The sequence below is a fragment of the Rhamphochromis longiceps genome, linkage group LG3 (assembly GCF_057381845.1).
Source record: "Rhamphochromis longiceps isolate RC_006_pf linkage group LG3, R_longiceps_female_GT1.1, whole genome shotgun sequence".
In the NCBI taxonomy this organism is placed as follows: Eukaryota; Metazoa; Chordata; class Actinopteri; order Cichliformes; family Cichlidae; genus Rhamphochromis; species Rhamphochromis longiceps.
The window spans coordinates 6,612,475-6,635,427 of record NC_140559.1 but is presented as its reverse complement, the minus strand read 5'-3'; the positions used below and the strand labels follow the sequence as shown (position 1 = coordinate 6,635,427).

General features: G+C 40.2%; 2 protein-coding genes across 5 annotated transcripts; both read left to right on the top strand.

Annotated features, from left to right (window-relative positions):
• The first annotated feature begins 236 nt into the window (after nt 1–236).
• LOC146672681 (uncharacterized) lies at nt 237–10,455 on the top strand. 3 transcript variants are annotated; one of them, XM_085387629.1, is made up of 5 exons: nt 237–353; nt 3,539–3,604; nt 3,886–3,991; nt 6,838–7,434; nt 7,760–10,455. In XM_085387629.1, the coding sequence occupies exons 3-5, from the start codon at nt 3,974–3,976 to the stop codon at nt 8,216–8,218; spliced, it is 1,074 nt and encodes a 357-aa protein (XP_085243755.1). In that variant the 5' UTR covers nt 237–353; nt 3,539–3,604; nt 3,886–3,973; the 3' UTR covers nt 8,219–10,455. The 3 variants fall into 3 exon arrangements, with proteins under 3 accessions (XP_085243755.1, XP_085243763.1, XP_085243773.1); XM_085387647.1 differs by lacking the exon at nt 237–353 and adding an exon at nt 3,317–3,447; XM_085387637.1 differs by lacking the exon at nt 3,539–3,604 and having other exon boundaries at nt 250–353.
• A 2,099-nt stretch (nt 10,456–12,554) lies between these two features.
• On the top strand, nt 12,555–22,479 carry LOC146672680 (uncharacterized). Of its 2 annotated transcripts, none has more exons than XM_085387610.1 (6): nt 12,555–12,609; nt 15,556–15,823; nt 19,365–20,387; nt 20,630–20,785; nt 21,084–21,176; nt 21,610–22,479. In XM_085387610.1, exons 3-6 carry the CDS (start codon nt 19,371–19,373, stop codon nt 21,931–21,933), a joined length of 1,590 nt encoding a protein of 529 aa, XP_085243736.1. In that variant the 5' UTR covers nt 12,555–12,609; nt 15,556–15,823; nt 19,365–19,370; the 3' UTR covers nt 21,934–22,479. The 2 variants fall into 2 exon arrangements, with proteins under 2 accessions (XP_085243736.1, XP_085243744.1); XM_085387618.1 differs by having other exon boundaries at nt 12,557–12,645.
• The last annotated feature ends 474 nt before the right edge of the window (nt 22,480–22,953 follow it).

The following is a 22,953-nucleotide window of genomic DNA, read 5'->3' as shown; positions in this document are numbered from 1 at the left end:
TTATCAGCCTTTCTGAAACCGAATATTCCGAGTTGGACAGTTCGGGGTTACTCAACCCTGAGTATCGTTTTTCACTCTAAGTTTTCTAAACCGGCTTCCTGAAATAGGGCCCTGTTCTTTTGTAAACTTCATCTGTTTGTATGTTGTATACTCATTGTGTTTCAATAAAGTTCGATTTAAAAAGAGGTACGTTCTAAATGAAGCTTCAGACGTCACTGATCACGTGACTCTGGCCAAACGAATCAAGCCTCGACACGGTGCTTCTGAAGCAGCGCGTTGATCTTTCTGACACACGCACCGGAGCGTCAGTTTCAAGCGGACCATCACTACGTCTCACATCTAAAGGTGTCAAGGTAACTTTGAACTGAGTTCAGTCAATCTGGAGTTTTTCCAAGTTTTCTGTTGCTCTCTGTGAGAGAAGAGCGTTAAAGGCGGGGCTCTCCAGAGTCCAGCAAAACAGGAAACGACAGCTGGGTGTGTGTAAGTGTGCAAACCAATAGAATGCATCGTGGTGGGGGGGCATCACGGGCAAGAAAAAAATAAAATAATCGGTCGTACCCATGCTTCCCTGACGTCATGCCAGCGCATATTGGGAAATTCGTAGGCACCGATCGGTTTTCTATCAGCCATTTGCTGGGAGTAAGGGCGCCCTCCGTTTGCGAGGTGCGCCTGCTGCTGGCGGCACAGGGAGGAGAGGGCGGGGCGGCGGGGAGTCTCTGGCTGGCTGGAGCGGCATCTAATAACCAACTCGCAAAACAAAATAAAAACAACAAACAGATATTATGATACAGACTTATAATCTGCACCGATGTTTTTTCTACATTCTATAAAGTGAGCGCGAGAGCCCTCGGTGCGCCTGCGCGCTGCTGAAGTCAAAGTAAACTTTATTGTCATCTCCGCTACAGACAGTCCAGCATATAGAGAGACGAGACGACGAGGCTGCAGTTACAGCGGTGCAAGTAAACAAACAATAAATATAAGAAGAGTAAGAAAATAAATCTACACTTTAGGACTCGGGGTAAAGGATCAATAACAATTTAAATTTATAATTTACAGTTTGATGATTTAAAGTCTCACACAACCCGTCAAAAGGGGCGGGGCCGGCTGCTTCCAAGTAGAGCACATTTCATTTATAATGATGTAAATCCAAGCCCATCATGGATTCACGATCTGAATCCTGGGTTGTGTGAAATCCCAGAAATCAACCTTAGACAAAGTGAATCTGTGAACTAAGGTGTAGGTCTGTTAGGCAGGGCTGTGCAGAGAGGTTTAAAGGGGCGGGTGCTCAAAGTTAAAAAGGGGCACATTGAACCAGGCTGAATAACAACAACACACTTTCATCAAGAATCTAATATGGGCAACAAGGCAAAGCAAACGTAGCCGATGCTTTACCTGATGGGTACAATGTTGCTGTTGAGGGGTTGCTGTGGATAGTGCTGGAGGGCAGGGCTGTGTTGGTCTGAGACTGTAGACATTAAAAAGTCCACAGGAGAGATGGTAGCTGATTAAACAAGTGTCATGAGATAATAACTAAATGCAAAGATTGGTGACAGCGCTTGGAACCATAAGGCAACGAAAAACTGTGAGAAATAATTTAGGCTCTGCCTGTGAATCACTCTTTGCTTCTCTTCTTCCTTCCATCCCATCATTTCATATATCACTCTGCACTTGCTGTCTATGTGAGAACAAGGCACAACTTGCTATTGCAATAAACTATAATCTAATTATCCACACCTAACAACTCTTGCACTTAATCTATAATAAAATGATGACAGAAAAATGTTATAGCCCTGCCTTTAGTAGCCTCACACAGCTCCTGCTGTTTCCTCCTCATGTCCTTACCAGCCATGTCTGCACAATGTTATATCATGAGTAATGTTTTTTTTTAAAAATCCATCTAAATAAAACACACACATGCACGCACACAGTGACATGTTAGACCTTCTTCAGAATACTGTATATACTATGGGCATCCTTACATTATTATTCATTACTAGAGCTACAATAATAAAGCAAAGAGGAGGGGGAAGTAATAAATATGAAATAATGTATTTATGATGATTCCATGTGTTTCACTATCCACTCTGTGCAGGGCAAAGCTTATTACATGTTTAAACTGTAGAGATACAATCATTTTACTGCTGTAACATCCAACTTTTGTCTTATTTAAAATATAAATCTAATATAATCTGCTTCTTAATGTATGTTCTTTAAAATACAGCGTGTGTTTTTAATATATTATAATTATAATAATGCATAATTATGTGGACATGCATATTAGATCGTTTTTAGTGAAATATAATCCCTCCAGAAAGGCAGGAAAAGCCCGGAAACTTGCTTTAAAACTAAATATGTTCCCTAAAACGGTGACAGAGCTACAGACCCATGACAGCCTTACACAGGTAGCCAGCAGCTGTGACCAGCACTACTTGTGCAGTTAATAAAAGGACAGGTAATGTTTGTCGCGCTGTTGCACACACAGCACGCTCGTTTGTTTCAGTTCGTCAGTAGCAACAAGACAGCTTACCAACGTGTACGTAATAAGCTAATACTCCTGTGTGCTACACACTACAGTGTGCGCTGTACACCTACTTACTGGTTGTGTCGCATCAGTCTGTGTCTCTGAGTTAACTTGTGTTTCTCCTACAGCTCCGGACTGCTAAAAATGCGCGTGCTCTTTGTGAGCTCGTTCCCGGCTCGTAACCAGCGCGTTCTGCCGTCAAGGGCGATCATTGGTTAAATGTGATCATGTGACTGATGCAAGCCAGACCCTTTTATTTAGCAAAACTGTGATTAATAGTTAAATATTATTGTTGAGGGGCACAGACAGGACTCCGCACGCACACACACATTAAAAAAATAAAATAATAATTAAAAAAAAAAAAGTTGCCTCAACAAAAGGGCACCTTGGGCACCCATCAGGAAAGGGGCATGATTCTCTCATAACAATAAATAAACATAAAACAACAAATGTCTCACGTTTTGTTGTTGCAGCAAAATGTTGTCCTGCTTGAAATTCCGTCTCCACCGTTGCTCGACGCTGCGTGTACAGAGCAGGTAGTGCAACAATAGAAAAATAGTTGCGGGACGGCACTGTGTAGCGTTTGTCTAGGGTGTTGATCGTTTTCCTAAATCCCTCGTTTTGCACAGTGTTGATGGAGCCATATCTTTGGTCAGGTGATAAGTGATAGCCTCCGTAATGTCTTTGTGCCTGCGGGAGTTCGACGTGTATAGGGAAGCGCTGTATAAGGTTCCCGTTATTGATGTTTGGGTGGTTGACCGGGACGGATTTTCTCCTGTCACTTTCTCGTCATCCCTGACGTGCTCTCCGTTGTTTTTTCCCTGCTAATTTTAGCATCACACGGCACAGCTTCTGTATCACGTGGTATAAGGCTCCGCCCTTGTCATTTGTTGAGCAGGAAGAGTGAGCGCTTGTTTTCATGCAGAGTACGTCCTGAAACAAAATGTGAAGTTTTACAAATCACCACTTCTTTAGTTAATATCATTTCAGTCTCAGACAATCTCGTTTCTCTTACAGAGGTTGAATGCACCTTCTGCGGATGGCGGTACGACACAGTGTGCGTGGACTTCCCCTGCACAGAAGGCAACTACAAATGCTGTGAATGCTAAATAAACAGAAACAAATGATCCCTGTTGTCTTTGCTTGATGATTGGTTTGAGTCTTGACAATCCACATTGCTGGTGTTGCATCTTTCAATGGCAGCAATGGCAGGTATCAGTGCTCAAACCTTTTGTGTTTGTTTCCAACAAGTTGCCCACCTCGGGAAACAAAAATGTGTTCTTTTACTTGTCAGATGAACATATGAGACACTTTGACTCTTCAGTGCAGTGTGGAGCCTAACAAAGATCTGTTTTGTGTCCCAGCTGATCAGCAGGAGGAGGAGAGTCTGACGGAGCAGCAGAGGAACATTTTCAGCTACTTGGACTCAGCTCAGCCACTACAGAGGAAACAATGAGCTCAACACAGAAGGTGACAGACAGAGCAGGACCATATGACCAAAGATATTTATCACCATATACATTTGAACATTTGCCATAACGATGTAGCTGACGATAGAATTGACACCAGACAAAATACTTTACAGCTGCACAACTTTATTAAAAACCCATCAATGTATTTTTACTGAAACAAGCAGCTGTTGTTTATGTGCATTAAAGTTATATAAAAATGTAACAGTGCAAATGCAAATTCCTCGCTGACAGTTTAACCAAAAGGCTTTTCCAGTGGAAACTGGCCGACACATCCTGAGCATAACCATGTATAATATCCACTAAACTTCAGAAGAGGTTATACAGTCGTGGCCAAAAGGTTTGAGAATTGCATAAATATTGGAACCTGGAGAAGTTGCTGCTTAAGTTTTTATAATACAGATTTGTACTTTATTTCAGATTGAACCTTTAAAGGGGCATTTCTGGACTTTTAAAGACCAGTTATGTACTTTTAAGGGAACATTTTAAAAAAATGTTCCTATAGGTACAAAAATGTTCTTCTCTCGTACCTCTATTTCCGAGAGTGTATCATGTAACACTATAGATCAACTTAGCTCAGAATATATAAAGCATATAAACAGTTACAGCAATATGATGCAACAAACACAGCAGCTGCTGATCCAAAATACTCAAAGCTTCATAGAACTGAAACCAACATTTATTTTTAGCTCCATCCTGCTGCTGATACAGACTTTAGGTTTCTGAACATTAAACTTATTGCTGCCTTTCATAGTGTGTAACTTGAAGGCCCTGAGTACTTTCTCCCACACTGGAAACACTGGGATGATCACATTATTTGAACATTACCTAATAAGACTGATTCAACACAGACAGTTATGTTAAACTTTCCTAGCAGTCCTTCACAAACAGGGAACAGTCTGTCTATTCTCTCCATCTGTCAGCTGCTGCTGGCTCTTCCTCCTCCTCTTCCTCACACACTGCTGAGTTTGTCCTGGTGGATCATCAGGGCTGCAAAGCCTCACAGATGATGTGCAGCAGTGGCTCCCTCAGTCTGTCCTCACTCTGGACACTTGCAGTCGTCACACATGGAAATCAAATGTGTGATAAGCTGCAGGATTCAAACACAAGTGTAACTTATAAACACATGTTCATACTTTTATTCCACAATCAGAGAGAAAGAAACAGAGAGAGAGTGCAGGACAGACACAGGTGACAGTCTCAGGTGTACACACTGCTACACAACAGCACCAGAGAAGCAGGATTTAGTGTTTGTGTTATTACGAGTGTAAACAAGAAGAGTTCCAGATGGTGCAGTGGACACATGTGTGACTGCTGTGATTAAAGCATCTTTCTTTCAGCTTAACGAGTGAACCGTCAGCTCGTTCAAACACACGTTAAAGTGCGTTTGGCTCGACACCACCGAACAGAGGCAGCAATATAACACAGCTAACATTAACAGTGCAGTGGATCCTGCTTGTGCCGTGATATTCAGGACTGCAAACCGAGCAGCATCACTGACTTTCAGCTTGTTGTGTTTGTGGATATATGACTGACTTTAATTATCCACAAAATCATCAAATTCTCTGTCAGATTAAGGTCGACTATTGAACGGCGTATATTTTAAAGGCTTTAAAACCAAGTTAACGCTGAAAGTACAAACATCACTAATGTCACATAACTCTGCCGACAAGGCATAGCTATGGCTATGAAATGCTCTTTGTGTATCACTTCTTCATTATGAAAGATGTCATTAATGCACTAGTAATGTCTCATCTGGAGTATTGTTCAATCATTTGGTCAGCAGCTAATAAGACAGATCTTAACAGACTTCAGTTAGTCCAGAATAAGGCGTCCAGATTAGTGTGAAGATGTTCATACTATACTAATATTGATAAAATGCACAATAACCTTTCTTGGCTTCCTGTACAGGCTAAAATATTCTATGGCTTACTTGTAGTTCTAAAGAAAGCAATTCTGTTAAACACACCACATTTATTCTGCTCAGCTGCAGTATCCAAATGAAATACATCATCATATTACACAGTTTTCAACAAGCTGCAATTTAGTAAATGCTCGAGTTAAAAGTAACGTTTTGTAAAACTGTTACATTTAGAGCAACTTTTAAGTGGAATAAGTTGCCTTAAAAAATTAGAGAATTATTCAAAACTTCAATGAACACTTAAAAGCCGATTTACAGAGCTTTTAGTTGTTGTAAATATTGTAAGACATGATTTGTTTTTGAAATTTGTGTAATTTGCCTCAATGTTATTGATATTATTATTATTATTATTGATTGCTTATATTTGAACAATTGTGAAACCTCACTGTGGATGTAAGAGTGAAATTATGTGGATATCTTGAATCCACTTTATTGTGTAATATTTTATGTGAGTATTTGACGGAAGACGAGCAACATCTGTTGTGGAAGCTAACGGGGTTCCTTTAGAATAAACAAACATAGGATTTATTATCACTGAATAATTATGTATAAATCTATACAAATTATAGAAATATGTAATAGGAAACAACAAAATAATCTAAATTATAAAATAATGTGTGTGTGTGTGTGTGTGTGTGTGTGTGTGTGTGTGTGTGTGTGTGTGTGTGTGTGTGTGTGTGTGTGTGTGTGTACAATCAGGAAGGATGGGCATGATTTTAGTGTTTGAACAGTCATGAATTATCTTTAACAGCAGGTTGGATGTAATGTGTTAGAACTACCAGCAGGTGGGGATAAGAGACCTTTAAGGTGTTTGGTGCCACGCTCCACCTTCAGGTTTAAAACTAGTGTTAATGGAGTTTGAAGGTTGAGTTTGTTCCACGACTGCATTTCACTCACTGCCTCTGTTTGTATCTCTGTCACTGCAGGACCAACATGGAGCCAGAAGTCAGCGCTCTCAGGAGGCCGACAAACCTCACAGAAGAAAGGGAGAGAAAAAACACACCTGTGACGAGTGTGGGAAGGGTTTTACTGTGAGGGCTTCACTAAAACAGCATCAGGTCATCCACACTGGAGAGAGACCGTTCAGCTGTGACTTGTGTGGAAAGTCTTTTTCCTTGAAGCGTTCCCTAAAAAAACACCAACTCATCCACAGTGGAGTTAAAGCGTACAGCTGTGATCAGTGTGGCAGAGCTTTTACTCACAGTAGCCACTTACAGAGTCATCTAGTTACCCACTCTGGAATTAAGGCATACAGCTGTGACATCTGTGGAAAAACTTTCAACCAGAGAGGAAGCCGAAATACACACCTACGCATTCACACCAGACATGATGTGTACTGCTGTGAACAGTGTGGCAAAGAGTTTATAACTCACAAAGACTTACAACAACACATGTTTACCCACACTGAGGAGAGACCTTATCAATGTGACCTGTGTGAGAAGACTTTTAAAGCTCCACATCACCTGAGACGACACCAACAGATCCACACCAGAAAGAGACTCTACAAGTGCAGCTACTGTGAGGTATGTATTTATATTGTTATCTTGTCATTTTAGCCTGACTGTTTGGAACAACTCTGCTAATTAAACTGTGTTAGCATGTTAGCAATTCTACTGCATGGAAAAGCAGCTCTGAGTGATTATTCTGATTTTCCTTTCAGTTATGATTTTAGTATTACTGTAGTATTATGGTGGTAGTATTGTAGTTATTGCAGCCCAGTAAACTGAGTGTGTTAACTGAAACAGTCAAATGTAGTTGGACATCTGCAGAGATGCTCTTTATTTCAGGCGACGTTCAGGATACAAATGTTGAAGGACTGACTTACACTGTCTTTGTGTCTTTGTTTAGAAGCAGAGCGACACAGATGGATCCAGTTCTCAACCCTGTCATCACTGTGGTGGTGGGAAAGACTTTCATTGTGACCTCTGTGGAAAAACTTTCAGTCGGCAAAAGACCCTAAAAGTACATCAACGTAGACACACTGGAGACAAACTGAAATACTGCAAAGAATGTGGGAGAAGCTTCACCACACCAAGTGAGTTAAAACGACATGAACTGATTCACAGTGGGGTTAAAAAGCACCCCTGTGATCAGTGTGGGTCATCCTTCACCACTGCATGGAAGCTTAAATCACACAAACGAGTCCACACAGGAGAGAAACCACACAAGTGCAGCTACTGTGAGAGAAGCTTCTCACAGTCAGGTCATTGTAACATTCATGAACGTAGACACATGGAAGGAAACTACAGCTGTGACCAGTGTGACAAGAGCTTCAGGAATCTCAGTTCATACTCTGCACACAAATGATCCCACGTTACTAATAAACTGTTTCACTGTTACCAATGTGCCCAAACATTCACCTCATTGTCTGCTCTGTGCAAACATCAGCGCGATCACTCAGGGCTGAAATCACTCCCATCACTGGATCACAGTGAATCTGAAGACACAGAAAGATCCTCTGGTTTCTGTGTCAGACTCAAAAAGCTTGAGATCAGGCTCCACAGAGTTCAGATAGAATCATTTAAACTTGTGTTGAACTGAACTGGTTGCTGGGATGAACTTCTACATAATACAGATCTACATGGGATCTTCTTTTCTGTTGTTTTACTGAGTCAGTTTTGTCCTTTTTTCTCTGTCCTGGTTTTGCTCGTCTGTAAATGATTGAAACTCAGTCAAATAGTTTATTGTTCTCCAGCAAAACGTTTTGGAAACTCATGTTTAACCTTTAAAACTCTGACATGTTTTAGCACACAAGGCTTCATCGGGGAGTTCACTCATGATTGGACCATGAGAACAAAGGTTTTTAGTTCTTTCAAAGAGAGTCTTGGAGATGTTTGATGTTTCTGTTTTTCTGAAACCACCTGAAAGAAAAACTATTTTTCTTGCTTTATGTAGTGTGGAAGTTTTTAATGTTTCTTCATCTGTGATGTTCTTGAATGTGTTTATGTGAAGATGGTACAAATAAACTGTCCTTTCAGCTTTAGCTCCTAATTTATTCATTATTTATGGATGTAGCACAGCAGCCGTCTCTTGATTAACACATGGAGGGCTCGGGATCTGATGGTGTCGTCTCCCGAATTTGCCCACTCAGTAAATCTCACTCATGGCCAAGAAATTGAAATAAACTTTGTTTCCCTGCTGGATAGTGATCCACTTTGCTCGTCTTAAAAAAGCATTACAATAATGGGCATTACCAATGCAAACTGAATGATACAGAAGATGAAAGAAGAGACTTTGATCAGTTAATAAAGCTCATGATCTGGATTCATTGTGGCTGCTACACAGATACTTCTGGGTCACTTCTCTCAGTTAGGAACCTTCCTCACCAAACTGACTGTTGGACCACACCCCTGGTTTCATGAGAAATTGTTTCAGCCATGATTTCTCTTCCTGTATTTCAGAGTAAAGACTGAAGTGACAAATGGAAGCATGTTTAAAAAACACAATGTGAGAGAGACGTTGAGGTCCTTAGAAGTTACCCTGGGTTTTTCTGTCACCCTGCTAGATGTTACACACCTTGTTATTGGACTGATTTCTACTGCTGGACTACTCCTGCGGAGAGTAACAATACTCTTACTAATTAGCTCCCTTTCACAGCTTTGGGGATATTTATTTTTGTGTTTGCAGCGCTGTGAGCCAGAACAGCGAGAGAAAAATCTGCAACAGCGACGAGCCGAATGCTTACGTGAATCGCAGCAGCTGCACATGTGCTACGCTGAATTAGAGGATATCTTTGCTCTGGATTTCTATTTCTACTTTTTCATTTCTATATGATTCTTCTTGCATCTAAACAAAGATGATTCAATTTACTAAATGTTGATGGCTCTTCGTGCTCAGGTGTAAATGAGACGTAATATTTGCTCTTGGTTTGGTTCTCCTGTACAGAACCTTGCAGTACAACAGAAACCTAAAAACATTATTTGTAGTTGTTATTCTTAGTTGTTCTGCTGCCTAAATACCACAGGGTCTGATTATGAAGTTATTGAGCTGCACATACTTTACGACCTGCTTAATTTCGAGGTCACAGCATCTGTAGAGCAGCTGGAACATAATGAAGTCTACAAGGTTAAAGTTTTCTCTTCAGTTATTGTTCTTTCTGCTGCTTGGTTTGATGGATCTGAGAGCTTTTGTTTTTATTATTGTTATTATAATTATCATTAATATTTTACTCTCTAGAAGCTTTAAAATAGTGTTTGTGTTTGAAAAAATTGATTTAAGAATTGAACAGAAACATCTGTCCTTCTGAAAATCGCCCAAAGGCACGGAGACAAAGTCAAAGGATGCAACCTGTAACTTTCTCTTCCTTCATGTCAGGACCATCATCCATGATTTATATAAAATGCATATAGCAACAGTAGCACTTTAGTTTGGACTTTATGATTTCTGTAACTGGAAAATATTATTTTGTTTAAAGACAGAAGTGACCGCATAGTTGCAACATCAAAGGGAAATATGAATTAATTAGCATCAAGTATATTTGTTGCTTAAGCGTTTGCACTATAACTTAAGTAGGATTATAACTTTTAAGGAAGGAAAGATTTCAGATATTTAGTTCACTGTTTCAGTTATTTTATATGAAATTAAAACATTTACGTTGGTCAAATATGATGCTCTAAATCAAATAAAAGTTTGAAAATAAATGATGTATTTTTAAATGCTGCAACAAATGTTCACAAAAAGTAACTATAATTAAAACCAGTTAAACAAAATCAAATGTTTGAATCATGCTTAACCAAATGCCAGGCTGGAGAGCTGAACCTAAAGTATACGTAGAAAGATTTCAACATGTGAGCAGTTTTTAATGTTTTTATCACATATAAATGTCACAGCAGTGGGTCCTGGCCCAATGCTTTGTGTTTTTGGTTTTCTTTGACTCTTGTTTTTCTTGGTTTTTGTTCTTCTTATTTATCAGGCTCTCAGTAATCTTAGTTCTCCCTCCCTCAGTGTTCATTTCAGCCTGTGTTTAGTTTCTGTTCCCGTGTCCCACGTTTCATCGTTTCATGTCGAGTCAGCCCTGTCTCTCTGTTTCCTGTGTCTCCCCAGTCAGCCCCGCCTCCCTCGGGCACTCATGTGTGATACAGAGTAATAAACCTGACTACATTTGCTACACTCTCTTTATTACCTGTTACTTTAAAATTCATACACTAATTATGTCTGCCCATCTCTCTAATGTGAAGGTCAAAGGTCAACATCCCAGTGACATAAGAGTAATCCCAAACCCCATCTCTGTGTTTGCCCTGTGATAGACTGGTAACCTGAGCTGCCAACTCTTGAGCCACGATCGCCTCGTGTTTAATTTGGCCACCAGAGGGGAGTAAAACATAATTACAAGATATTCTGCTACTGGGCATATATCTATATTGGTCATTTCATCAAGTCCCATCTAGTATATAATGTTAAAAAATGTAAATAAGATGGAATTCACAGCTGGAAATTGTAAATTATTTCTGAGAAGTAGAATATTAAAATTATCGATATAAATTAAGAAGCTGTAATTTGAAAATGCTGAGAATTTTGACTTAGACTTTTTGACCACATGAGAACTAAAATGAACAAGAAATATATAATTATTACAACTAAAACGTAAAAATTATTCATGATGTATCAGGACTTTGCCTCTATATGATCTTATGACCTGTACACTAAATTTGGATTTGACCTAGCTAGTAACAGGAAATTTGCAACGCTGAAAGCATGGTTACATGTTTTAAGCTGCAGCTCACAAAGCTCAGCTGCTGCCCCCAGTTATGAGTTTAAATAAATCGTTAATCATGATCTTTTCCCTTTCAGCACTTTCACTTGGCCTTGGGCTGTTTTGACTGAGCTACACAGTATGTTTCAAATGTTGTAAATAACCAAAGTCTTGAACTGGGAGTGATTTGGTTGTATTATTGGTTTGTTTGTTGGTGATATATTTCCATGTAGATGAATGAAGACAGATTCATTCTTACCTTTTTCAAATGACTGTGAGGTCCAGCACGTCTGTGCTTTTCTGCCTCTTCCTGCGATCACCCCAGTGATTTTCCCTCGGTCTGAAATCTCACCTGATCTTTTGTAATTGTGAGTCATCTGGCAGCTAACCACTCTTACTAGACTGTATCACATCATCTCAAGAAGAACTGAGACGTGTTAAGTAGTTAAGTTTCATGCAGATCGTATACAGGGAGTGAAGAATTATTAGGCAAATGAGTATTTTGTCCACATCATCCTCTTCATGCATGTTGTCTTACTCCAAGCTGTATAGGCTCGAAAGCCTACTACCAATTAAGCATATTAGGTGATGTGCATCTCTGTAATGAGAAGGGGTGTGGTCTAATGACATCAACACCCTATATCAGGTGTGCATAATTATTAGGCAACGTCCTTTCCTTTGGTAAAATGCACTCTAAAAAGTGTATTTCAGCAGTAGTTGAAATTACGTAAAGTTCAGAGTTAGTTTCATTAAGATTTCTGCTTTAGTGGAGCCAATCTACATTTGTGGAGTATATCAACTTGTTATTACGTGTTGTTCCCTCAGTACACATGTAACCTGCTATTCTCATTAGAGTCAACCTGCATCAATTAGGTTTCTCGTGACGCAGTGCGTCTGATGTCATGACGTCTCCGCCTTCTCCAGAATTTTCTACCTGCGGCTGAGAACAACAATTTGAGAGGCACTTGGCTGCAGGCAGGACCTCGTGAACAATTTGGTCAATAAGGTAACGAAGATATTACTTTTTCCATAGTCCTTGAAGGTAAGTCAAATGTAGAACACATATTTTAATGTATTAGATATAAAAATATTCCAACTGTATTGTTAAGTTTGTTAAGTGTTTAGTAAACTGACCTGACCAAACCGCTATCATTCAGCCCTGCTAACATTAGCGAAATGTCAGACCTGTTGGTAGTTTGTGCTTGGACATGTAGGTTAAGTTAGTAGTTTGCCGGCGGTACTCTCTTGTTTTAATATCGTAACGCTAGCTTAAACTTGTGTATTCATGCAGTGTGTCGGTGTTGGCTTACTGTTAGTTATTCATTAGCATTAGCACATTATAGCGGCAAGCTGGGCCGCGGTTCTCTTCAGACTACGTTACTTCGTGCGCGCGCATTTATTTATTTATTTATTTATTTATTTATTTATTTTTTTTTTCTAAATGACATCAGAAACAGCAGTATGCGATATTACGTGATGGCAGAGCTTCAGTTCATCCTTTGTCTTTTTTTTTTTTTTTTTTAATAAATAGGACAGGGGGAATGAATGAGAGAAAGAGGGGGAGATAAAGAAAGAAAACCAAAGGGGAGAAGAGACGGTGAGAAGGGGGGGGGAAGAGAGAGAGAAAAAAAAGAACTCCTGGGTCACCTGTATGGAGAAAAAAAACAAACAAACAAAAAAAACAAACAGAGGAGACAGCAAACAACAAAGAGCAACATAATAATAGAGAAAACAAAGCACCATCACAATAAACTAGCTAGTCATAGATATCAATATTTACTAAATAATAAACGATATTGTGCAGCACGCAAGATAGACAGCGCACAGTGTGCTTTGAGGCAGCAGCCAAGAAAGCTTTAGTCCGCGTCTGTGAATACCCATGTGTGCATACCTGTGTGGATCAGCATGCTTGCATTCCAAAGGTTTCTCCATGTAATGATCTGCTAGGGAGTGTGGGGGGGCCACAGCCCCGTCCTCCAGGGTGTGAAGCGGGTATGGAGGAGATCAAAACTCCAGACATCCAGAGGCCCCCAGAACACAAGAGACCATGGAAGACCAACAGAGGGGCAGCCGCGCCACTGTTCCAGTAAGAGCTGAGGAGAGTCCCAGATGAGGGCTCGCCCAGCAGCCGCGGAGCAGAAGTCAGGGGGAGTTGCAGTGACGCGCCTGTGAGCTCCGCCGGCCCCCAGCTGCGCCTGAGTGACCGAGCCCCAGGCCGAGAGGCCGGGGGCACCCCACCTCCAAAGGGGCCCGAGCGAGCCCCAGGCCCCAGGCCCCGACAAGCGGCCGCCAAGGAGTGAGCCGGTGTGTACCCGGACGCCCACCCCCAGACACAAAGAACCACCAACACACCGACACCTGAGGGAGTCCGCCACCGGCAGGGGAAGTGGTGGTGGGTGGAGATAGGCCTCCAAACCTTGGAGGGCCTGAGGTGTCCCCAGAGAGGTGGCGTCTGATACCCAACCTGACATATAGACACAGACATACAGGCACACACAGACACAAACATCCATTCCCACCCTCATGCTCTCATATGCACTCACTCCACACTCAACCAACGTGGAGACAGACATAAAGAGACGCTGTACACACAATCACACTCCCCAAGCGTACTCTACAAACCGGGTCTAGGTACCCTTGCCCCTGGAGGGGGCACCCTCATGCTCTCGCATTTATACACGAGTGGTTGTTCGCAGTATGCCTGTCGGCGCGAATAGTTCAAGCGGTCACGGCCACGGGTGATGTAGGAGGTAAAGTTTAGCTGTGGTGGCTCCAGGAAGCATGCATTTACTGCCGCTTGCATTGCTTTCAATGTACATGACGTTAAGAAGGCGAGGAGAAAGGGTGCGTGCAGCGCTCGTACACGCACGGATCAGCTGTGTGAGAGGGAGATGGTGTGCGGCAGAAAATCAAAATTAGAAATCATAGAAGAAAGTATCCGGTTGTTCAGTGATGACGCGACGAATCCTACTTCCGGGTCTAAAGTAGTCTGCGTTTAATATGGCTTTTGTGTTGTTAACATGTTTAATTTTATGTATTTTCTTCTATTTGATCTCAAAAAGCTCCTAAACAGTCAGTGATCACTGTTGACCTCCCTCGGCTTTTATTACTGCTAATCATTTATTTAAGCTCAGTTTTTAAAACCTTACGATGTAACTACATCCCAGCCCATGCAGCAGTATATGAATGACTAACCTCGTATTGTGGATGGATTATCTCAGTTGTTCTCCTGGCTGAAGTTTGGTCCTTTTACAGCATCCTGCCATGCGATTACATTTGTTCCTGACCACCGAGAACACTCACATTAACTTTTATCGAGTGGAAAAAAAGTTAGCTTGTTTATATTATGCTAACATAGCTGTGTCGCTAGCGGTCATGTAGCACATCATTATATACCAGCTAGCCCAACTTCAGTAACCCTACAAACGTCACTGCTGTTTAGTTTTCTGTCTTCATTTATGCTGGAAGTGATAGCAGAGCTGTACGTTTTAATTTGTTTCCAAAACCCCGCAGTCAGGACATGCTATATTGTATTTAGATAGAAGCTAGCGAGCTAATTCCCTGCTAACTTCTAACTCTGTTAAATGTCATAAATTCCGTTTTCATGGATGCCTGGATGTTAAACTCAAATGTTACACCTGGTAGAGCAGAACGCTGATCATTTTATTAAAGATGAAAGACTTTAGACAGTTTTTCAACTCTCAGTAATGCCATAGTGATCGTTTGATATATGGACCTGCAGCGGAGTTTAGACCCAGACATGGCTAGTGACGTCAGACTGAACAACCGGATTACGCTATTGAACACAGAAAATACAGCCATCAGATTTCTTGTAGACCTAGCACACTTCTGGTCTGTGTCTGAATACATATATAAGTACATAGATGCAGATGAACACTGTAAAGATGATGAAAGATCGACAGACTAACTCGAACATATCTTTAATCTTTAGGACTTTGGGTAGCGCTTCCTTTCCTTCCTGTCAACCTCTCCAGAGGGGTGTCTGCTGATGGCAGAAAGATTACATCACCTCTGGTTGGAACCCTGGACAGTGCCACAACCTTTGGCTTGGTGTAAAATGTGATGCCCCATCGCCACCTTCTGACCTAACTTCTTCTCAGCTCTGTGACTACTTCAAGAGGGGCATTCCTGTGTGGAGGTGTGCCAGGCAGCTCGTTTTACCTGTGAACTTGCGTACTTTCACTTCATCAACAACAAAGGTATGCAAGTTCAAAATAGTAATGTCTCATTTAAACTTAATTCAGTTTTACACTGAACAGGAATCGGCTTTATATATAAAACAATTGCAAAAAAAAAAATGTACCTATGGGCATTTGGGTTTTGTTTTTAAACTTTTGTTTTGAACTTATCCCTTTAAAATCTAATTAGAGAGGGCTGGCTACATTTGATGAATACATTTTGTGTTTAAATGATTCGCTTTGTGTTGGGCAATGTGGCAAAAAGCTGAGATGAGATCTAGTCTCATATCACCATATTGATATATTGTAATATTGCCCAACTCTCCCTCTGTGTTTTCTCAAATTATTTATATACACCCAGTAAAGCGTGTCTCTTTGTTTCTCCAGTGCTATGCTTCATGTGGAGATGCAAGGACTGTGGGACAACATTAACAAAAAGATCTGAATTGCTCAAACACTACAAACTGATTCATAGGCATTACGGACGAGGCCACTCATATCCATGCACTTATTTAAATTGTGCATGTAGGTTCAAGACTTGGAACGCCCTACTGAGCCATCTATCAAGAAATCACCCTGCCCAACAAGCAGTCTCCAAAGCTGCATCCAAATTCACTTGCCATATTTGTGGCCATAATCAACTCTCCACAGAAAGAGAATATTTTCAACATATCTATCAGCATCTTAAAAATAAGGAAACTGTAACATGTGTGTTCCAAAACTGTGAATATAAAACCAATGTCTATGAGAACTTCAAAAGTCATAAATACAGAAAACACTCTGGTACAGTGAACACATTTAAGCCTGGAATAAGTTCTGTTGATGAATCATGTGCCAGTGTTGCCAGTGATATTTCAGATGTGGAAATTATAGAGAGTGATGTAAATTTAAATTCTGCTTTTGACAATGGGTATTCTGAAAACTTAGAGAAGGATATTGAGCTTCAGTGCTCCTTAAGTTGGAACACATCTTTCTTGTGTCTAATGCAGCTGTAGATGAGCTTTTGCAGGAGTTAAACTATTTGATTGGTTCTGTCTCTGTGGCGATTACCCAAAAGACTATTAGCCAAGTATTACAAGACAACGGATGCCAATTTGACCAGTCAGTTGTTGAAAAGCTAGCCAGTGTACTCTGTGAGACAAACCCTGTAAAAAAAGCAATTGGAGATAAAGGTCCACTTTCCAGTCCTTGGAGACGAAAAGCATACTATAAGAGCCACTTTAAAGTAGTGGAACCAGTGGAATATATACTTGACAGAAAAAATAACAAGTCATTCCAATATATTTCAATTTTAAAGTCTTTGCAGCATATTCTTGACTGCCAGACAATCTTGGATCAGGCTGTTAATTTGAATACTGTAGATAATCAGCCTCAAAAAACTTCTGTGCACTACAAAACTATCTTCGATGGTGACTTCTTCCATGAAAATGGACTGTTGTCCAAGCAGGAAAGCATTTCATTGATATTATACATTGATGAATTCGAAATATGTAATCCCCTTGGTACATCACGGAGGAAGCATAAAATTTGTGGATTGTACTGGGTTTTGGGTAATTTGCCCCCAGGCTGTAATTCTTAATCAAAAGTAATGATCTGAAGTGCTATGGGTATGAGAAAGTGTTAAAACCTGTAATTAATGATCTTGTAATTTTGGAACAGAGTGGGATATTTCTGTCAAAGTTGGGCAGAACAGTAAAAGGCACTGTTCAGTGTGTTGTTGCCGACAACCTTGGTGCACACAGTATTGCTGGATTCTTTGAAAATTTCTCAGGAACATACGTATGTAGATTTTGCACTGCAGAAACATCAGAGTTCCAGACTATTGAAGTCAGAAGTGAAGTCTTTACTTTAAGAACAAAAGACATTCATGCAGATCATTTACGAATTATTGAGGAAAACAAATGGCCCAGTTATTATGGTGTGAAATCAAAGTGTATTTTGTCAAAGCACCTCTCACATTTTGATGTTACCACTGGGTTTCCACCTGATGTTGTACATGATCTTTTTGAGGGAATTGTTCCTTTTGAACTTGCGCTTTGCCTCAATTTGTTAATCAAAAAAAAGTATTTCACATTATGTACATTGAATGAAGCAATATCATCTTTCAACTTTAAGTGGGCTGACAAAACAAATCGACCTCATCCTGTGGCTCTCAGTTTTGCATCCAAAAAAAGTGTAGGAGGGAATGCACACGAGAACTGGAGTCTTATCAGATTTTTGCCTTTGTTCGTTGGGCAGAGTGTACCCTGTGAGGAGCCTGCTTGGCACATCTTAACAGACTTGAAGGACATTGTTGATCTTGTTGTCAGTCCTGTTCATACTGAGGACTCCATTGCATATCTTGGTTTTAAGATCTCCGAGCACAGAATCAAGTTTCAAGAGGTTTTCCCAGATGTTAATCTTAAACCAAAGCACCACTACTTGGAACATTATCCATACTTGATTCGTAAGTTTGGGCCACTGGTTGCACTATGGACTGTGCGATTCGAAGCAAAGCATAGTTTTTTTTAAAAGAGTTGCAAGGAACATCAGATGCTTCAAAAATGTACTTCTTTCCCTTTCACAGAGACATCAGTATCAGATTGCATATCATTTGCATGCAATTAGCTTTGCCAATCCCCCACTGGAAGTAACAGATGTTTCCACTGTTCACATTGATGTTCTTAACAAGGACATCTCAAATGCACTGAGACAGAAGTCTCCAGATATGGACAATGTGTGCTTGGCTAAAAGTGTAGCATATAATGGAATAATCTACAAGTGTGGGATGATCTTGATCCACGGCTCACTGGGAGGACTGCCAGAGTTTGGTGAAATCATCCAAATGGTGATACTGCAGGACAAACTAATCTTCATTCTGAAAAAGCTTAGCGGATGGTATATGGAACACTACAGAGCTTATGATCTCAAAACATCACCAAGCAAAGAAGTGGAACTTGTTGAGCCACAAGAACTGCATGATACCTACCCACTGGCAGACTATAAAATTAGAGGGATGCGTCTTGTCACCTTGAAAAGATATGTCCATGTTTAAAGGGTGAGGCCTCAAAATATGATAAAGTATTTTCTTAAGTGGGAAAACAAAACCCAGACCCATACAATACTAATGTGTTCTCAGAACATATTTATTTTATACTGCAAGCCAAAGTGGTGTGATGATGTCATTGGCAATTCATCAGTTATGTCATTTTTTTAATGCAGGTCGCTGGATTCCAGTCAGTGAATGCTAATCCTATGCTCTCCCCCCTTCTGCTTCTCTTCTCTTTTTCTTCTTTCCTCTCCTTGTTGTCTCCTATATTCTCCTCACCTCCTCTCCTTCTCTCTTCTCTTCAATGTCTTCCATATTCTCGCCATCTCTCTTCTCCTCCCCTCTCCTCTTCGGTTTGCCTTCTCTCCTCGCTGCCTCAGCTGATCTCCACCTCTCCTCTTCATTTTCTCCTCCCCTTTCCTCCTCTCTTTGCCTTCTCTCTTTTCCTCTAGTTTGACATTAAATTCTCCTAATTGGAAATGTCAGTGGTTTACATGTTGATCCTCACTAACTGTGCTTGTGCTTTGTTCTCAGACCACCATGGCTGGTTCAACACCTGCAAGACTGAAGGTGATTTTAGGAGAGAACAACATTGAAAAGCTGACTCTTCCAAATGGCATCCCAGAGTCACTTGAAGACCTTCTCAGCACGATAAAGACTACCTTTGGGTTAAAAGGTAACTTCAGACTGCAATACATGGACCAAGACTTTGGCAACGACTTCTTCAATCTGAATTCTACCACCGAACTTCGGAATTTGGGGACAATCAAAGTGATCCACCAGCAAACAAATCCACCTTTGATCAGTGCCGATCAGTCCACTTCATCTCTGTCTCTTTCATTTGAGTCTGATGACGGTATTTCGGTGGCATCAAATGACACAATTATCCTCTCATCCCCTGAATCTATGTCATCTCGAACACAACAGTGGCCAGAAGACTTTGCAATTCCCCAATTTTCATATGACACAGAGCTACAGCTAGAGAGGGGGAATACTGAGTACCGTGTGAGCCAAAAAATGTTGACTTTAAGCGCCCGAATGCTGTCTGATATCCTGAAAAGAGTTGCAGAAGAAATTTACCGTTACAAGGCCTATCCAGAGGATGCACATTTCTGCGCAGCTGCAGAGGCCCTTATCAAAAAGCACCCATGTTTGAAAGAACCTGGATCATTCAATGGCTGCTACGGTTGGAAACAACGACTGAAGTACAAAATGGCAAACTACAGGACCCAGCTCAAATTACAGGGGTGTCCAGAGCTGTGTGTAAACTCACTGAAATCTAAAGCTACTACAGATGCTTTCCCTGCTAAAAAAGTGAAGAAGCCAAAACGTTCTGAAGCTAACTTTTATCCATCCTTTCCTACTGGTGAGACTCTGGACAGCATGGAAAAAGTGAGACTAGAACTTCTGACAGAGATCGGGATAAGGGACAATGAAAGGGTCATCGCAGACAAAATGGCTAACACGTTTGCCTACAGACGACATGAGGTGGTAAACCAAGAACCAAGCATTCAGGAACTGAAGGACAGATGGCCTGCACTCTTCACACAGAAAGAGGTAAGAATGGAACTGAAGTGATCGAAGTCTGTATGCTTCAGGATTTATTGCAGTTAACTTTCATGAATCGGTCATAACTTGATGTGGTTGAGATTTTATAACACTGAACTTAATGAAAGAATTTACATTTTGAATTCCCATATATGTTGTACTTTTTGGGATATAGACATTTTGGCATACAATCAGTTTCAGCATTTTGTTCCATAATACAATATCTACTGTCATTTGTGTTTTGTTTTTAGATAAATACAGAGTTCCAGAGGCTCATGGCTGTTCCTCTTGAGTGGAAGTTCATGGCCCAGTTAGACATGCACTCAAGTCAGCTGATCAAAGTCATACGTGCCAAAGGAGGAGCAACACGCCAAAAGATTGCGAACATCATGGACACATTGGACCAGGTAAATCTGTACCATCAAACAAGATACTTCGTAACTAAGAGGGCTGTCAAAATATATCTGAATCCTTCATAAAGACAATATGGGCAGGCCAATGCTAATCATGGCTTTCATATGCATGAATGTTTTTAGCGACTCAAAAAATACACCACTGAACTCATCCCCTTTTCTTTTTGTAATGAATCTCTGGGCTTGTGAATTACTGTTTTTAAATAAAGTACATGTAAGTTAAGCAATAAGAGTAAGGATGTCTGTCTTATGAAATTTAGAGTTTAAAATTAATCAACATTTGTTGTTCTAGACAGTGGACATTAATCATCGGAGGGAATGTGTGCTGAAAGCCCTCACCATCTTCCTGGGAGAAGATGCAGATGGCCTGATCAAGGAATACCTTGTAAGTTTCAACAGTTTGTCAGAACATCTTGTCAAAGGGACACAAAAAAAGTTAACTGTTAGAACAAACATAACACGTGAACCATAGTTGGATTGCTGACATGTATTTATTATCATGACCATATTGGACATTATGTAATTCCCAGCAACAACACATTACATATTGGATTGACTTTGTTTTAAGTAAGACGGGCTTACTTGATTATTTAAGTTCAAAGGAATAGTTTGACATGTTGGGAAATCTTATCTTTCTTGCTTACAATTTGATTAGAGTCAGATTGATACACCTCTCTCTGCTGTTTCTGGTGTGTGATGACACCCAGCCAAGAAATAGCCCAGCACATAACACATATTGGTACATCACCCAAACACTTAATCACAGTAAGAAGTGAGGCTAATGATGATTTGTGTTTGTGTCTTGTACCCCTCTGTAGGACTGTGGAGCAGATGATGTTCAGAGGGACCTGGAGGAGGTCACCATGGCAGTGTATGTGATTCGGAAGGAGGGGGAGGGACTGCAGGAGCCACCTGAAGACATTGGCATTGTCATTGAGGGTGTGGAAGTGTTGCATGAACTAACTTCGGTTGCCTCAGCTTGTGCCCTGCTTCTAGGTTTGATCTATGCACTCAACCTAGCTTATCCAAAACCCTTTCGCTTCACTTTTGAAGTGCTCCAAAAAATCTTCATGCAGCTTGATCAGCACAAGATGTCCCCCAAAGTCCAAAATCTGTATATCAAACTTCAAAGCTCCCAGTAATGGCACAGAACAATGACCAACAAATGGCCTTGTGCCATAATGCGAAGGAACAACTGTGTTTGGACATATAGCATGTAAAATATGTAGTCTCTTTTGGATGTTGGGCCTTTTTTATGCTCCAAGAGACCTCAAACCCTAATTTAATGTGCTTTTATACATACTTTGTATGGTATTTTTATTTTATTTTATTTTTTTTTTTCAGACATATTTGCCTTCGTTTCAAGGGAAATGTTGCATTTCAGGTTTGATGTGCTCAGTTATACAACAAACTGTTGTGACATTCTAAAACTCTAAAGGAGTGTTTATATTTTTTCATCCCCATTGGTCAGCTACACTGTTCAGATATTTATTCATTGACAGTTTCTGAATACTCTTGGGGCACTTTTTCATAGTTGACACTATATGTGTTGAGATTGATATTTGTGTAATACTGTGTTGCACTTTACACTTTGATGACAACTTTGTGGTCCTACTAAGCGTTACTTGCATTTTGTGCATATGTGTTTTAAAAAGGACAAATGTGTAATGTGTTTGACCAAAAGCTGTGTTGGTTGCCATAAAGGTAATACTTTATTACATTTATACAATAAAGCATTTAAAAAAAAAAACAAAACATTGGATTTTGAATTTTTTGAAAAATATTTTCAGCCAACTTAAAATTTTGATTTAAGCTTTATTAAACAAACTAAAATTTCATTTTAGAGTCACTACAAAAAGTAATTTACACTAAACCACATTATTAGGTTAGCAAAGAGCAATATTTTACTTTTGGGTTATGCAAATTATTGGGTTGGAAAAACTGAAAACTTTAAGTTGAAATGTCTTAATTTTAAGTTGGATTAATGCAAAATGTTTATTTGACAACAATTAATTTATTAAGTACATGTAACTTAAATCAGTTGTGTTAATCTAATGTATTAACTTCATTTCAAGGAACTTAATTAAATTTGGTGTTACCAATTGAAATAATTCAATTAAGTTGGTTCAACTATTTTCTTTTTTCAGTGTGGGACCCACAGC